This window comes from Crocuta crocuta, unplaced genomic scaffold (assembly GCF_008692635.1).
Source record: "Crocuta crocuta isolate KB4526 unplaced genomic scaffold, BGI_CrCroc_1.0 scaffold59, whole genome shotgun sequence".
Lineage (NCBI taxonomy): Eukaryota > Metazoa > Chordata > Mammalia > Carnivora > Hyaenidae > Crocuta > Crocuta crocuta.
The window spans coordinates 3854955-3871779 of NW_027551578.1; the positions used below are offsets into that span (position 1 = coordinate 3854955).

The 16825-nt window shown below is 45.1% G+C and overlaps 1 protein-coding gene across 1 annotated transcript in view; it reads left to right on the forward strand.

Moving 5' to 3' along the window:
- NTPCR (nucleoside-triphosphatase, cancer-related) overlaps positions 1–16825 on the forward strand; it is a 30502-nt gene that overhangs the window by 1956 nt on the left and 11721 nt on the right. Inside the window, exons 2-3 of the mRNA XM_077751683.1 lie at positions 2473–2635; positions 3136–3232. Coding sequence (XP_077607809.1) covers positions 2473–2635; positions 3136–3232 — 260 coding nt within the window. The remainder of the gene's footprint in view (positions 1–2472; positions 2636–3135; positions 3233–16825) is intronic.

A 16825-nucleotide genomic window follows, 5' to 3' on the forward strand; every position in this document is an offset into this window, starting at 1 on the left:
AAATTTAAATTCCTGCACCTGAATCTTTATCTCAGGGTCAGCTTTGGAGGAGAGCATTAGAACCAAAAAGATTCTGGAGCTTTCTGACTTGCCCATGCCTGTGCATGGTATGGAGCTATCATTTTGGGGTCTCCTTCCTCATAGGTTACCTCTTAGTGTAGACAGGGCTAAGGTAGTAGTGGCTACATTGATGGAGAAGAAAAATTAACTGAAAGCTAATTTCCAGTGCTTGGCCCAACGTGCAGGACACACAGCGGCCCCTTTAATCACAGCTGCTCTTCATTAATCTTCTTCAAAATGTAACTTTTTTTCTTACATTAAGAGTAATACCCATTTACTATTAGACCAGAAAAAAAAATTCAGAGTTTTAAAGAAAGTGACAGTCACATGGAATTGCAGCATATAGAAGTGAGTGCTGTAAACTTTTCCATTTCCTTGTCAACATTTCCTGTAGAACGTATACTTCACTTAAAAAGAAAGCATAATAGAATACTACTGTATATGCCTGCTGTGTCTTAACCTGCTTTTTCCCCATTTAGCATTGCTATATTGCAGTCTGTTTTCTGTGCTAAGAAAGATAGGTGAGCAGTATTCTCTTTAAGGCCTGCATGGCATTCCTGCATATTTATATTGCCAGTATATACATGCTACCATAATCCAACACTCCCTTACTGATCCTCATATAGGTTGCTTTCTATATTTCTGTATTTCTATAATGAATACTGACGTAAACCTCCAATTTCACATATCTTTATAGTGTCATCAAATTCTTGCTGAAAGTGAATTCCTAGGCATAGAATTGCTGTGTGCTGTGGAGGGCACATGGAGGTTACCCTTCAAAAAGTACCAGCTTACGTATCCCCCATTGCCAATGGCCTGCTTTAAACAAGTTCTTCAGGGACTATGATAAACAGCAGGTACTGGGGGACATAGCTGGGGATGAAAACCCTACACAGTTCTCTTCCGGCCATGGTGAGCATGTGGCTGGCATCCCTTTGGGTTGGTGTTCATGGTCCGGAAGGCCAGCTGCTATCGTTTGTTAGCGTGTCATTAGGAGGAGACATTTATTAAACAACAGAGCATTGTTTATCTCAAGGAAGCTTAAAAGGGTTCTTGGGGATCCCCGATGGCTCTGAGGAGGCAGCCATAGAAATAAGATGACTTATACCACTGTGGTATCTCAAAATAGTCTACTGCAGACTTGCTGGAGGATTCCCATTTTTCCATTTTTGATAACCATGATGCCATTGGCTTAAATCTCTATGGAGCAAGTCATGGTGACACACAAAGGCCCCTGTTAAATTGTACGGTCCTTACTAGTTGTGCAACCTTGGGTAAGTTACCTAACCCCTCTGTGCCTCATCTGTAAAATATGGTCAAGAATGGTAACTGCCTGGGGCGCCTGGGTGGCTTAGTCGGTTGAGCGTCCAACTTTCGCTTAGGTCATGGTCTCGCGGTTCATGGGTTCGAGCCCCGCGTCGGGCTCTGTGCTGACTGCCAGCTCGGAGCCTGGAGCCTGTTTCAGTCTGTGACTCCCTCTCACTCTGACCCTCCCCTGCTCACGCTGTCTCTCTCTCTCTCTCCTAGAAATAAATAAAACATTAAAAAAAAAAAAAAAAAAGGTAACTGCCTGAGAGGGTAGTTGTGAGGATTGAACCCCGGAAATGCTTGTGAAGCATGCTAGAGAAGTGCCTGGTTCCACGGTGTTGGGGATTCCTAGTTATTTTATTAGCCGGCCCCTGTTGGTACCTGTAAACACATCAGAGTAGTTACCAGGTCAGGTGGACGGGGGTAGAGGTGCAGAGGGTGTAACCAGGAAAGGGGTGGGGGGCAAGCCAGAGGAATGGTTAGAACACCAGAGGAGGTCACAGAAGGGGCTGCCAACCTGATGGGCTTGCTCTTGTGAGAAAGTTTGAAAACTGCCATTTCTTGTGGTGGTGGTGGTATTTAAGAGACGCTTTTTGGGGAGACACAGCAATGTTACGTCCACGGTGGAGTGAAGGGATTCTCATGGTTAAATGTAGATCCAGAGTGTTGGGAAGGTTGAAATCCTAGTTTAAAGTGCCCAGCCTCTGACCCAAGCATGACCAGTTTTACGTCCTGGTGGGAGTGTGGCCACCCAAGGAGGAGAGTACACGTAGTTCCAGAAGCTCATCTCAGACGGTGCACATGGCACTCGATGGTCACCAGAAATCCGCTCAGTTGGTTCCGGGATCTTGTATGTGACAAAATTAATAATGTTTCAGAATTTCACAATAAAACTTACAATCCCATTCATATTTTTATTACGCTTGAAATTAAAAAGCTTTAACACTTGGGATGATCAGAATTAAAGCGAATTAATATTCATAAAATTCATTTGCAGCCCATTTCTCTCCCCCTGTGATTGCTCTCAGGCCTGAGTGCTGTGCCCTCTAGCAAGGGGGGTGGCTCTTAATGTGCTTTTTTGTTGTTTTCTTGTTTTTCTTTCAGGAGTCGGGAAAACGACGTTGATCCAGAAAGCCAGTGAGGTTTTAAAGTCCTCCGGTGTGCCTATCGATGGATTTTACACCGAAGAAGTCAGACAGGGAGGGAGAAGAGTAGGATTCGACGTTGTCACCTTATCCGGCACGCGGGGAGTTTTGTCTAGAATTGGGTACTGACACTTCATTTCCGCGGTGTTTTATTCTCCCTGGGCACAAGATCGAGCCAAATGAGCTCTGATCCCTATCTTGAAGAATCTTGGGCCTTTCTAGATTTCTTAGAGAAAGAAAACAGTCATGTGAAAAAGTACAAAGATAGCATACTTCCCTTAAAACTTACTCCACTGAGTAATACGTTTTTATCATTCTGTAATTCATCATCCTGTTTCTTGTGCCACTTTTCCAAGATAGTTGGTGTGCCTCCTCCTGTAGCTTGGGGATCCGCACCCACCCTACCCCTCGCCCCCCGTAACTGTCAGGCCTGGTGGCAGTGACGTGGTGGGCATACTCTAGAAACCTTGTTCTCAGGAGATGGCATGGCGTCAGGTTTGTATAGGTGACCTCTAAGGGTGGTTTAGCCTATGTGGAAGGCCAGAGGCTCCGTGGAGTCGCTACAAACCAGAAATCAGTATGGGGTCTCTTCAACAAAGGATGTGCTGTTTTCTTCATTCAGCTCAGAGCCTCCACCCGGGAAACGCGAGTGCCGAGTTGGGCAGTATGTGGTCGATCTGACTTCCTTCGAGCAGCTGGCACTTCCCGTCTTGAGGAACGTAAGTGTGTGATTTCTGCGTCTTGAGCCCATTCCTTCTTAGCACTCCTGGGAACACAGTGGTTTTGCTGCTAACGAGTAATGAGTGTTGCATCTTATAATTTAAAAGTTTTCAAGTGATTGAGCTATAAAGAGGATGTGTACTGTAATTGGACGTCACTATGATCTACAAATAAACTCCTCATCACCCAAATTCAGCACGCAGAAATATTTTATACTGGGAGAATTCTGATGGCCAGCTCCCAAGGCTCCCAAGGTTAAGTCTTTCCTCTGCCTTCCTCCTATTTATATCTTAGCCCCGTTTTCATGGCACAACAAATAAACATTCAGGAAGGGAAAGTGTCATTATAGAAATATTACCCTTCCTCAGCTTCTGATAGGGTTACCTCCTGATAAACCCATCCTAAGTTGAAAGCTGCTAAGTGGAAAATACATCTAACCTACTAACCAACATAGCTCAGCCCAGCTGGCCTTAAACATGTTCAGAACTCTTCACCTTAACTGCGGTTGGTCAAGTTCATGTATCACAGAACCTGTTTTGTAATGAGATGTTGAATATCTCATGTAATATACTGAATATTGTACAGAAAGGGAAATACATAGCGGATGTGTGGCTGCAGAATGGTTGTCCGTGTGTCGGTCATTTACCTTCATGAGCGTGTGGTTGCCGGGGAGATGGGACGTGCTGCCCCTGCCCAGCATCTGGGAGGAGAAACTGCATGCTGCCGCTGGCCCAGGAAAAAAATCAAAATTTAAAATTTGATGTCTGGAGGCGCCTGGGTGGCTCGGTCAGTGAAAGCATCTACCTCTTGATTTCAGCTCAGGTCATTGTCTCACAGCTGTGAGATCAAGCCCCGCATTGGGCTCAGTGCTGGACACAGACCCTGCTTGGGATTCTCTCTCTCCTTCTCCCTCTGCCCCTCCCCCGCTTGGCACATATGTGCTCACTCTCTCAAAAAAACATTTTTCTGACCTGTGGTTTCTGGTGCATCCATATTGCTCTCACACCACCATAAAGTTGAAAAATCGTAAGTCAAACCATTGTAAGTCCAGGACCACCTGTGATATCTGTATATCACTGTGTTACCTGGTTTTTCTTGTTTTGTTTTTCTGTTTTTTGTTTTAAAACAGCTCATTGAGATATAATTCACATACCATACACTTCACTCATTTAAAATCTACAATTCACAGAGCACCTGGGTGGCTCAGTCAGTTAAGCATCTGATTTCAGCTCAGGTCATGATCATACAGTCCATGAGTTTGAGTCCTGCATTGGGCTCTGTGCTGACAGCTCAGAGCCTGGAGCCTGCTTTGGATTCTGTGTCTCCCTCTCTCTCTGCCCCTTCCCTGCTTGCACTGTGTCTCTTTTTCAAAATAAATAAAAATAAAGAAAAGAAAATATACAATTCATTTTTTTCTAGTATATTCATAGAATTGTGCAGCCAGTCATCACAATCAAATTTTAGAACATTTCCATCCTTTCAGAAGGAAATCCCATACCCATAAAGAGTCATTTTTCATTCCTATGGCCCTCCCAGCCCCTGGTAACCCCTGCCCTACCTTTCTTTGCCTGTCAGTTTGCCTGTTCTGGGCATTTCATAAAAAAGGAATCACATAATGTGTGGTGTTTTGTAACTAGCTTATTTCACTTAGCGTAATGTTTTCAAGGTTTATCCACACTATTGCACATATCGTTCCTTTTCATGGTTGAATAATATTCTATCATATGGATATACTGCCTTTTGTTGACCAACCATCTGTTGATGGACATTTAGATTGTTTCCACTTTTTGGTTATTGTGAATAATGCTGCTCTGAACATTTGTGTACAAGTGTTTAGATGGACGTCCGTTTTCACTTCTCCTGGGTGTACACTTAGGACTGGAGATGCCAGGTCAGGCGGTAATTCTCTATAAATCTTTTTGAGGAATTAGCAGCCTGTTTTCCAGACCAGCTGCACATTTCCACCAGCAGTGGATGAGGATTCCCGTTTCTTCACATCTTTGCCAGCATCTGTTACGATCTTTGTAATTCCATGCATTCTAGTAGGTGTGAAGCATTGTCATATTGTGATTTTGATTTGTGTTTCCCTGATGACTAGAGATGATGAGCATCTTTTCATGTCCTTATTGGCCATCTGTATATCTTTTTATGAGAAATGTTTATTCATTTGCTTTGCCCATTTGCAAATTGACTCATTTGTCTTACTACTGAGTTGGATGATTTTTTTTTTTTTTTAAGTTTATTTTGAGAGAGAGAGAGCGGGCATGCATGTTAGGGAGAGGTAGAGAGAGAATCCCAGGCAGGCTCCACACTGTCAGCACAGAGCCCGACTCAGGTCTCAGACTCACAAACCATTGGATTATGACCTGAGCCGAAATCAAGAACTGGACACTCAACCGACTGAGCCACTCAGGTGCCCCTAAGATTTTTTTTTTTTTTGTAAGTTCTGGATACCAGTCTGTTATCAGTTATATGATCTGTAAGTATATTCTTTCGTTCTGTAGATATCTTCCCTTTCTTCATGGTGTCCTTTGAAACATGAATGTTTTTGAGAAGTCCAGTTTATGTTTATCTTATGTTGTATGTGCTTTTGGTGTTGTATCAAAGAAGACTTTGCCTGACATAACTTCGTAAAGCTTAACTCCTGTGTGTTCTTCTCAGAGTTCTGTAGTTTATTGGGCCTTACATATAGGCCTGTAGTCCAAACTAATTTTTGTATATGGTGCTTTCCAGATTCATTCTTTTGCATATGAATATCCACTTGGTTCAGTACCATTTGTTGAAGACAATTCTCTTTCCATTTAATTGTCTTGGCACTCTTGTTGAAGTCAGTAGGCCATACAATAAATGTAGGGATGAACCTTGGACTCCGAATTCTATTCCATTTATCCTTATGTCAGTTCTATCTTTTCTTGGTTCCATAGTACTCTGTCTTTATTACCAAAGTTTGGATTTTGACCGGGATTGTATTGAGTCTATAGATGAATTTGGGGGGGTATTGCCACCTTAACAATATTAAGACTTTTGATCTATCAACGTGAGCTCTCTTTCCATTTACCTATATTGTTTTGTAGTTTCTAGCCTATACGTTTTACACTTCTTTAAAAAAAAAATTTATAGCTTAGTATTTTATACTTTGGGCTGCTATGTAAACGGACTGTTTTCTTAGTTTCATTTTTGGAATGGTCATTACTAATGTATAGAAGTACAAGCAGTTTTCATTTATTGATTGGTCTTGTGTCCTGTCACCTTGCTGAATATGTTTATTAGTGCTCAGAGTTTTTCAGTGGATTCCTTAGAATTTTCTATGTGGAAAATCATGTCATCTACAAATAGAGGTAGCTTTACGTTTTCATTTCTACTTTGGATGCTTTTATTTCATTTTCTTGCCTAATCACCCTGGTTAGAATCTTCAGTTCCCTGTTGAATGGGATATACTCATCTTGTTCCTGATTGTAGGGAGAAAGCATTTTACCTTTTACCGCAAAGTATGATGTTAACTGTGCATTACTTGCAGATGGCCATTACCAGGTTGAGGAAGTTCCTTTTTATTCCTAGTTTGTCGAAGTTTTACAACGAAGAAGTTTTGGGTTTTGTCAGATCCTTTTTCTGCATCTACAGAGGTGATTATGTGATTTTTATCCTTTATCATATTAGTATAGTGTATTACATTAATTCATTTTTGAATGTTAAACCAGCCTCGATTGTTGAAATAAATCCCTCTTGCTCATGATGTATGATTATTTTTATATGTTGATGGATTCAAAAGGATTATATGCAAATCCTTTTATATGTTGCTGGATTTTTATCTGTTTGCAAATACTCTGTTGAGGGTTTCCACGTCTGTATTCATTGGGGATGTGGTCTGTAGCATTCTTGTGGTATCTTTGTCTGATTATGGCATCAGAGTAATACTGATCTCAGAATAAGTTGGAAAGTATTCCTTCCTCATCTGATTTTTAAAAAATGTTTTTAATCTTTTATTTATTTTTGAAAGAGAGATAGAGACAGCATGTATGGGGGAGAGTGAGAGAGAGAGGTAGACACAGAATCCGAAGATAGGCTCTAGGCTCTGAGCTGTCAGCACAGAGCCCGACGCGGGGCTCAAACCCACGAATCGTGAGATCATGACCTGAGCCAAAGTCGGATGCTTAACCAACTGAGCCACCCAGGTGCCCCTCTCTTCTGATTTTTAGAAGAGTTTGTGAAGTATTGGTATCAATTTTTTCTTCGAATATTTGATTTAATTTACCAGTGAGGCCCTGTGGCCTGAGCTTTTCTTCAGGGGAAGCTTTTTAATTATGAATTCAGTCTCTACTTGTATAGAGGTGCTGATTTTTTATTTCTTGTTGAGTCAGTTGTGGTAATCTGTGTCATTTAGTAATTTGTTGGCATACAGTTGTTCATATATTATGCTATAATCTTATTTATTTTGTAAGGTCAGTGTATTTTCCCTTCTTTCATGCCTTATGTTGGTTATTTAAGTTTCCTTCCCCCTCCCCCCTTTAGTTTTTGGCCAACAGTAGGAAAAGATTTGTCAATTTTGTCAAAACCAATTTTTTTTGAGTATATATTACTTACTTCTGAAAATTCACTTATCAAATCCTAGATATACAGTTGTGAACAAAACAGACATGTTTTCCCTTTTCTCCAGACTCTTAGTCGAGTGGGAAGTATAGACATTGAACAAGTAAATGGACAGTTGTCATAAACACTGTGAAGGAGACAAGTGGAGTGCTGTGAGAGGTGCGGGGAGCTGACTTCAGATCAGAAGACCAGGATGGAGCTCTGGGGAGGTGCCGCGTACCTGAAATGGGAAGATGGGGAGGCACCATCACTTCAGGGGGAGAATGTGGGCCTGTGGGAGGCGGGAGGTGCTATGGAGAATACCACAGATGATGTGAGCAAATAAACTGAGGCCCCACTGCCCTGGAGCAGGAGTAGGTAAAGAGGAAGGTGTGGTTGGTAAGCGGGGTTGGACCATGGGATCAGGGCCTAGTAGACTGAGTTTCATTTAATCTGATAGACTTACTACTTTGATTTACTTTTATGGAAACTGCCTTGGCTCCCAAGGCAAGTCTGAACCTTCCAGAGGCATCTGTTGTGCCCCCAGTAGAGTCCAGGGTCTTTCCCTTGGCCTGGGGGGCCCTTTGCCATCTGGCCCACTGATGTCTGACCTCCTGTCACCGCTCTCCAGCCATGTGTCCCCAACACACGCCAGGGCCAGGGCCACGCCAGCCTTTGGCTCTCAGCCCTAGCAGTTTTCTTTGGTCGGTGCACTCTTATCTTTGCCTGTCTGCTCTGTTTTGATATTTGGGGCACAGCTCAGATGTGCAGTCGGGGGCTGTGGTAGTTGGCCGAGGCTGCCGAAAATTCTCAGTCCAGCCTTCCGAGGGCAGTTCTGATTTCAGAGGGCTGGCGGGGCCTTGCGCTCCTCAGAGCCCACCTCCTCCCTCCCGGGCTTCCTCCCCCTCACCGGCTCCCCTCACCTCCTGCCTTTGGGAACCTTCCCTTGGTCCAGTGCTGGGTGCCTTGTGGCCACTGTATCGGCGGGAGCAGTCAGAGAACAGGATATTTTTCTCTCTGGCGCTTTTCCCGTCAGATGCATACCCTCCACTTAAACGTTCAAAGGGCAAGTGACGTACTTCAAATGAAATTCCCGTTGAAGTCTCTGGCTTTGGGCACTGGATCAATATAAAGGATTGATTTTTACTTACCTCACTTCGAACAGACTGAATCTTGGGAGAGCAGTGGGCATATACGTGCTTGGTGTCTGTCTGCAAGATTATATAAGAAGTCATATGGTGACTGGAGTAAAAGCTGGACTCTCTCTTTTTTGATCAAAAAACAAAGGAAAGCAGACGTCTCCCAGTTTTTTATTCTTTGATTACCAAAACCCAGACGTCCGTGTTTTAGGAAGACTTCCCAGGCTGCAAGCTCTTCCGCAGTTGAGGTCACAGATTTTTTTTTTCCTCAAGTACACATTTTTCTCCCATCTCGTATATTTATTTTATTGGGATGAAGAAAGGAAAAGGAATTAGCATTTGGCCTTCACACTTAACAAAAGAACAAAAGAAAAAAAGTACAAAGGTAATTACACGACAAAAATAAGGGAATATAAAGAGGTAGTGGGCAACTGGCGTAACCCGAAAGCTTTAGAAAGTGCGTTGAGGCAGGTGGAAAGCTTGATACAGAGAGCACGTTAGTTACAGTGCCTGCGATGTCAGAACACACTCACTGCTCCTTGAGGCTTATCTGTTAAGTGCCTGCTACCTGTAAGACATTTCACTGTGGATGACACATAGTTTTGAGTTGTGTCTAATGAAGACCATGAGGAGAGTGATCCTCTGGGCTGGTAGGGGTGTGCCTGCGCTGAGCGGGGAGGCAAGAATGGGCTGGAGGCTCGCAGCTGCGGGAGGCCGGGGCAGGGCTGGGGGAAGGCACAGGTGTGACCGCGGCCCCGGCCGCTTCATTTCCGTAGGCCGGAGTGGACACTGCTGGACTCTCAGGGGCACATGTGGTTAATAAAGGAAAATAGAGTGAGGCTGGGAAACACTGAAGACTAAGTAAGGTTTCGAGAAAGTCCTAAGTAGGGTTGAATGTCATTGATTCTTTTTTTCATTCCACCGATGCCTTCTTTCCCTTATTGGACAATGTTTATTGTTTTTTCTGAGTTTTAACGTTCTCCCTACTCAAGGTAGCAAATTTTTAAAAAAGAAAAAAAAAATAGGGAATAGAAATAAAGAAGGGGTGCCTGGGTGGCTCAGTCAGTTAAGTGCCTGACTCTCTACTGCAGCTCAGGTCATGATCTCATGGTTGGTTAGTTCAAGTCCCGCTTCCGACTCTGCGCTGACCCCACAAAGTCTGCTTGGGATTCTCTCTCTCCCTTTCTCTCTGCCCCTCCCCTACTTGCTCGCGCTGTCTCTCTCAAAAAATAAATAAACCTAAAAAAAATAAAGAAGAAAATAGGAATGACTCTCCTCACTGGGTTAACCACCATTAGTGTATTTCGTTTCTTCCCTTTTTCTACTTGATTTACTCCGTCATTCTGCACCGGGGGAAAATATTTCATATTGTTTTGTAGGCTTGGGGTTTCCCCCTTGTTATGACTGAGTGATATGGGAATGGCCTTCCCACAGGATCACCTTCACAACTGTGGTCATTTAACGATTGCGCAGTATCTCATATTGTGGGTTTTCACCTTTGACTTCAGCATTTCCCCTCAGTGTCAGACGTTAACCCTTTGTACACCAGCCTTCTCTCCAGCCTTGGTCATTTCCCCGGGGAGGGATCTGAGGGTGGAGGAACCGGGTAGGGTACCTACTGGTGTGTGTGTGAGCTTCTGGGGTCTCTCTGCANGTCTCCCTGCTGCTTCACCAGCACCAGGCACTCTGCCGGTTTTCTGTTTTCCATGCTTCTTTCCAACACTCCTTTGCTTGGATTCATGTTTTTAAGTTTCTAATGAGGTCAAATGTTTGTTAGTTTATTGTGTAATTTTTAATCTAATTGTTTTTGTTTTGTCCCTCTAACCAGTTTTTCCTTTTGCCTTAAAAAGATCTTTTATAAGGCAGATGACTTTTCTATATTTATTGATCGCCTTTTCCTCAGTTTTTCACTTTGATGATCCATCCTTCCTTCCTTCCTTCCTTCCTTCCTTCCTTCCTTTTGAGAAAGTCTTCCTCTTTTCCAAGTTAATTTCAAATTTGTTTCTTCTTCTGTAGTACCTTTTTCTTTTCAACATTTATGTTTTTAATCCATCTGGATTTATTTTGAGTATACAGTAAGACTCCCAGTTGCTTTTCTTCCAAATGCTTAGCTGGTTTACCAAAGCTGTTTGTTAACCCAGTTCTCATTCATTTATTATGCTTTATTAATTATATTAAGAAGTGTGTGTGTGTGTGTGTGTGTTCTTTTCCATTGGTCTGTTTGAGCCTTACATTAGTACCACACTTTTTTAATTGCCATTCTGTCTTATCGTTCAGAAAGTTGTCTTATCCATCCTTGTCTGTCAATTTTCCTGCATCACAGTGGTGGTGGTGGTAGTGGTGGTGATGGTGGTGGTGGAGGAAGGACTTAACAGTGATTGAGTGCAAGTCCTACACCAGCCACTAACTCATGTTCCTGTTTTACCAACAAGGAAACTGAGGTAGAGGACAGAAATTTAAATTCCCCCAAGGCACACAGCTTGTAAGCGGTGGAGCTGGCATGAATTATAGAAATATGTCAGACTTTGACTCCCCATAGCCAAAAACCTGGTATCTCTGTCTTTCCATTTGTTTCTTTAAAAAAATAAAAACAAAAAACCAACTTTGTTTTTTGGTAAGGTTATTTAGAGGTTTCTTCTATTTTCCGATGCTTCTGTTATTAGGATTGTTTTTTTTGTCAATTTTTTTTAGTGATCACAGCTAACTGCGTAACACGAGCCTTTTTCATAATGCTCTTTTTGACAGCCACACTGAATGCTGTATTAGAATTTGTTGCAATGTAGGATTTAACATCTTACTGGCTCCCAGTGCATGTCTCCTACTCACATAGAAAGGTAACCATTGAGTCTAAGGTTTTAAAATAATGAAAGACATCCAGGCAAAGCCCTGTTTTCTAGGCTGACCCATGGAAAGGACTAAGAAGCTAGAACCCAAATACCTGATGAAAATCAACATGGTTGAGCCTGTTTTGATCAAAATGAGGCTTTTGGTGTAGATTTGTTTTCAAAAGAAGGATCTGCTTTCTGATCCTGAAATGGGATTCTGCTTCAGATCTTTGAAACATCATCTGAAGGTCAGAGGGTTCCTGTCTGGGGAAAGGTTGTTTTTTTACCACTTGACCTGGAACGGCCACTTAGTATTTCAGGCCACTAGGCTTTAGAGAGAATTTAGAAAAATCAGTTTCTAGTCAGGATCCATTCCTGAAAGGTCGACAAGAGCCCCAGCTTTGCTTTTGAATTTCCTTCATTGTTAGCAAATGTGACATTTTTTTCTTTATTCCTCCTCACTCTCTATTTCTGTACCTCGCGATCCCACATATGCACTGCAAGATCGCCAGAGAAATTAAAAGCTGTCTGGCGCAAACATAAACATTAATTTTAAAATTGTCAGCGAGAACATTCCTGCAACGAATCAAAATCGGAAAAGGAACTGAGAGTTTGGCGTGAGTTGGTTCTGCGGTTTATAACCTCGTAGGATATGTCATGGCGCCCCTTCCTGGTCACCTCTGTGGGGCCAATCCCTGTCACGAACTTCCTGGGGAGATGTGAAGCCGGCCCCCTTTGTTGGGGGACAGAGGGATGCCGAAGAAGAGGCAGACACTCATCCTAGGTTGGTAGGTGGCCGTTGTAATCGGCAGAGGGGCCTTCTGTACAAGGCTTATGTTGGACCAGCAAGGTGAAAGCATCCCCACTCCCGCCTGCCAGGTCTTAAGAGTTTAGAGAGAGAGAGAGGCCTTCTGTCCAGTGTACTGTGCAGGTGCTGTGGACACCACTTCAGTGTTACGGCGGTGTCCTTGGAGTGGCTTCTGGGAGCTAGGAAGGACGGGATGGGGTGGGGAGCCTCCGATCGCTTGGGGCCAGCTCACGGGGCAGCCAGTGGTCGCATCTTTTCCGTGAGCTTCCCTGCAGCCTCCCTGATCCCCGTGGGCAGGGTCTGACGCTCTGTGACGTCCTGTTGTTGGTCTTGGTGAGCCTCTGTGATGCAGGGGCTGAGCGGGTGTCTGCCTTGGACTTCTCTGCCTTCATGCAGTTCCTGCTGCCTGTGCCCGAGAGGCACGTGGAGTGCTCCCTGAGTGCATCATGGCTGAGTGCTCCCGAGAGGCACACAGAGTGCTCCCTGAATGCAGCATAGCCGAGTGCAGAAGTTGTGTAAACTGTTGCCTTTCTCCCTTCCACTCCCCCACCTTGTCCTGTTTGCAGCTCGCACCAGGCCTTTGGAAGGAAGCCCGCCATGATGGGCTGGTGCTTTTCTTGAATCTTATGCCAAGTCTGTGTGCATGTGAGTGTTCTTTTTTTTTGTATTGATTCTAATTTGGGGGAACTTTATTTGGATATAACGTTACTCGTAGAGAAAAAGACCAGAATAAGAATAACGCAGGATCACCCGTATACTTGTTACCCAGAATCACTTGTCATTGGCGTTTGCCCTGTGTGCGTGTGCACGTGTGTGTGTGTTCACACAAATACATAAACTTGTGGAGGGAACCATTTGAGAATATGTTGCAGTCCTTGGGGGGCTTCACTTCTGAATGTTCAGTACATTTGCCCGGAGAATAAGGATGTTCTCTTGTACCATCAGTATAGTTCTCAACCTCAGGAAACTTTACACCAAGAAAATACTAATAATCTACATTCCTGTGCCGTTTCATCAGGTGACGTAGCGCTGTCCTTCAGAACCGTTTCCCCTGTGGCCCAGGGCCCGGTATCAGGTGTAGCTGTCCCCTCCCCACAAGCTCCTTCACTCCGGAACGTCCTCTCAAGTCCTCCTTCGTCATGCATGACGTGACGTTTTCTGCTTTAGCAGGACGGTCTTCTTCAGGGCTTGGCTGCTGTTTCTTCGGCACAACTTGAGTTGGAAGACTGCGTACCTGGGGGCGCGTCATTCTCGGGCCTCCCGTCTGGAGGTGCGCCAGGTTCGGTGATGTTGGTTTTGATTACCTGAGCAGAGAATTCTCCAAAATCCCAGTGTTTATGTATACTGTTTCCTTTGAGGTAAATACGCAGCGAGTGGGGAGACATGTTAAGGCCATGCACATCCGCCTCATCAAAGTTTCTCCTGGATAATTCTAACTTTTCTTAACTTTATTAGACTCTCTGAAAATAGTAATTTCACTCAAGACCTTGACTAGAAAGCCAATGTCACCGCTGCCTCCTAAAATGTTTTTGGTAGCGGGTGAGCTGTAATTAACCGTAAAGTCATCGTTCATTCGAAAGCTTGAACTACGAAAGCCTTAATGGTTGATTTTTTTCCTCATCAGATCTGCACTTCTGTACTTTTTTTTTTTTAATGTTGTATTTATTTCTAGGAGAGAGAGAGAGAGACAGCGTGAGCAGGGGAGGGTCAGAGAGAGAGGGAGTCACAGACCGAAACAGGCTCCAGGCTCTGAGCTGGCAGTCAGCACAGAGCCCGACGCGGGGCTCGAACCCACCAACCGCGAGATCATGACCTAAGCAAAAGTCGGACGCTTAACCGACTAAGCCACCCAGGTGGCCCTGCACTTCTGTACTTTGATCCAATCTCCTCAGGAGTGAGAAAAGAAGTCCTCACTGCTTCACTGTAGCCGAACCCTTCGGCTTTCTCCATCCTAATAAGCAATTTCTACTACAAGGATGTCAGACCTCAAAGATACTAAACTTGATGGGACATCTGGTGTCCCAGGCGGTTGAATATCTGACTCGATTTTGGCTCAGGTCATGATCTCCTAGTTCACGAGTTCAAGCCCCTGCACCAACAGTGCAATGCCTGCTTGGGATTCTCTCTCTCCCTTTCTCTGCCTCTCCCCTGCTCGTGCTTTCTTTCCTTCTCTCTCAAAATAACTAAATAAATCTTAAAAAGAAAAAAAAAGACACTAAGCTTGAATCAAATTTAGATATTGGCTAAGATTTTTACTAAGCCAGAGGGGTTTTTAAAAAGGTAGCTTTTAGAAACACTGTTGGCTGATAAGGAAGTGGCAGGAGTTAGCATGGCCATCTCTCTCTCTCTCTCTCTCTCTCTCCCTCCCGCTTGTGTGAAGGAGAGAAGTGGAGGGCGGAGGGCCCTTCCCCTGCGCCTCACATCTCACCCGCCTGCCCAGGCCACTCTCCATCCTGAATAAAACGCTGCTGGTCCTGAGACCTGAGTGTGTCGTCCATTTGGAGTAATTGAGAGCCATAATTTCTCCCAAAACAGGTCTGTGGCTCCGCCTCTATAGCCCCCGGAAAGCCCTGTGTAGCCGCCTCTGTAGCCCCGTGCCCTCGGTCCTCCGTGGAGACAAAAGTAGTTTCCTTCCAGTTAGATGGGTTCCTTGCATTCTTTCCTTCCATCTCTTGATTGTTTCCTTCGGTTTCCTTCCTTATTCACACTGAGAAGACACACAGGTGGTGTTGCACGCGGGTCTGGAGGGGAGCTTTGGCATCTGGTGATCGTGGGGTTGACACCCAGCTCTCACTTGGGAGCTCCGTGACTTGTCTTGGGTCTGTTCCTCATCCTGAAACAGGTGCAGAGACCTGCTGGACGAAGTTCTCGGACTGCATGCCGAGTTGCTGCTAGGAGGGGCACCCATGGTGGGGGTTCTCATGCTTCCTCCTGAGAACGCGAGCATGGTGATGGGCAGCACAGCCTGGGGCGGAGCCCCACCTCAGCAGTCTGATCTGTGCTGGCCAGGGCCCTGGGGGGCCAGAGCAAGCTGGACATCGGTCATGGGGACCTGCCCACTCAGATGCCCAGGCTGTGCCTGAGGTGCTGGGATCCCGAGGCGTCACGGGTTCCCAATCCCCCGGGCTGACTGTCAGCCAACTGTTTCAGTCCCGGGATGTTCTCCTGGCTTGGAAGACACCAAGGGCACCGATCCAGTGCTGTGCAGACAGGTGCACACTGGGGCGGGCCCCAGAGAGGCCAGTTAGGGCTTCCCGGAGGAGCCTGGAGCCATGGGCCCCCAGGTGGGAGTGTCTGGCATTAGGGTATGGACAGCCCCTACCTGGAGCCTCCTCCCCCCCCCCCACTGTCTCCCATAGAGAAGGGCTGGGCTGCAGGGCACACAGGCAGTGTAGACCTCTCACCCTGGCCGCCAGCCTGTGATTTCGTCCCTGGGGACACATGGTTGAGGTGCCATGAGAGTGCTAAGGGATTCTGAAACTTTGGGCATGGAATAAGCACACACACAAGTCTGATCGGAGCCCTTCACTTTCAGCTAGGAACTTGAGAGGGTGGAGGAACTGTGGGCTGGGGTGGCAGCCGTCACTGTGCCCGTCATCTGCCTTTCTGGCCTCCCGGGACTGTGGCTCTTTGGGGGGCTCAGGGTCGTCACTCTGCCCCTGACGGCTGGCACACGCTCCCTGGCTCCCTCCTGCGACTTTGGTTCTCGCAGTCCCAGACAGGCCAGCTCCAAGGCCAGGCTGTGGGCCTGGTAGTAAAGAAAAGAACAAGTTCATACCACCGGAAATGCTTCGGAGGTAAATTGTCTGCCGTAAAACAAATCCACTGTTTCTAATATAGTATTCTGGTGAAATGAAATTGCCCATTTTAGGTTTATGTTTTCTTTTGTGTTCTTAAAAGTCATTTAAAGATTAAACAAGAAACTGAAAAAAGTCACACAATTTTCAGGTCTCTCATGTAGCTGGTACACAGATATCTTGTTGCTCTAAATTGATTTAATCTTTCCAGAAAGCAGACTAGCTGAGTGTAAGCAAAGTTATAAAGTTTTTCATGGCTTCCCTTACCATTGGCTGGTCAATTTTGGGACTCTGTCCCAAGGAAATAGCTCTCCCTCACAACACCCAGAGGAACTGAAGTATGCCTGGCACAAAAAAGTGTTTCTCCCTCTTTGTGACAGTGAAAATATACAGTCAGCTGAAGCGTAGGCCTGGGAGAGGGGTGGTGAGTGTGGGGGGAGGGGTGGTGAGTGTGGGG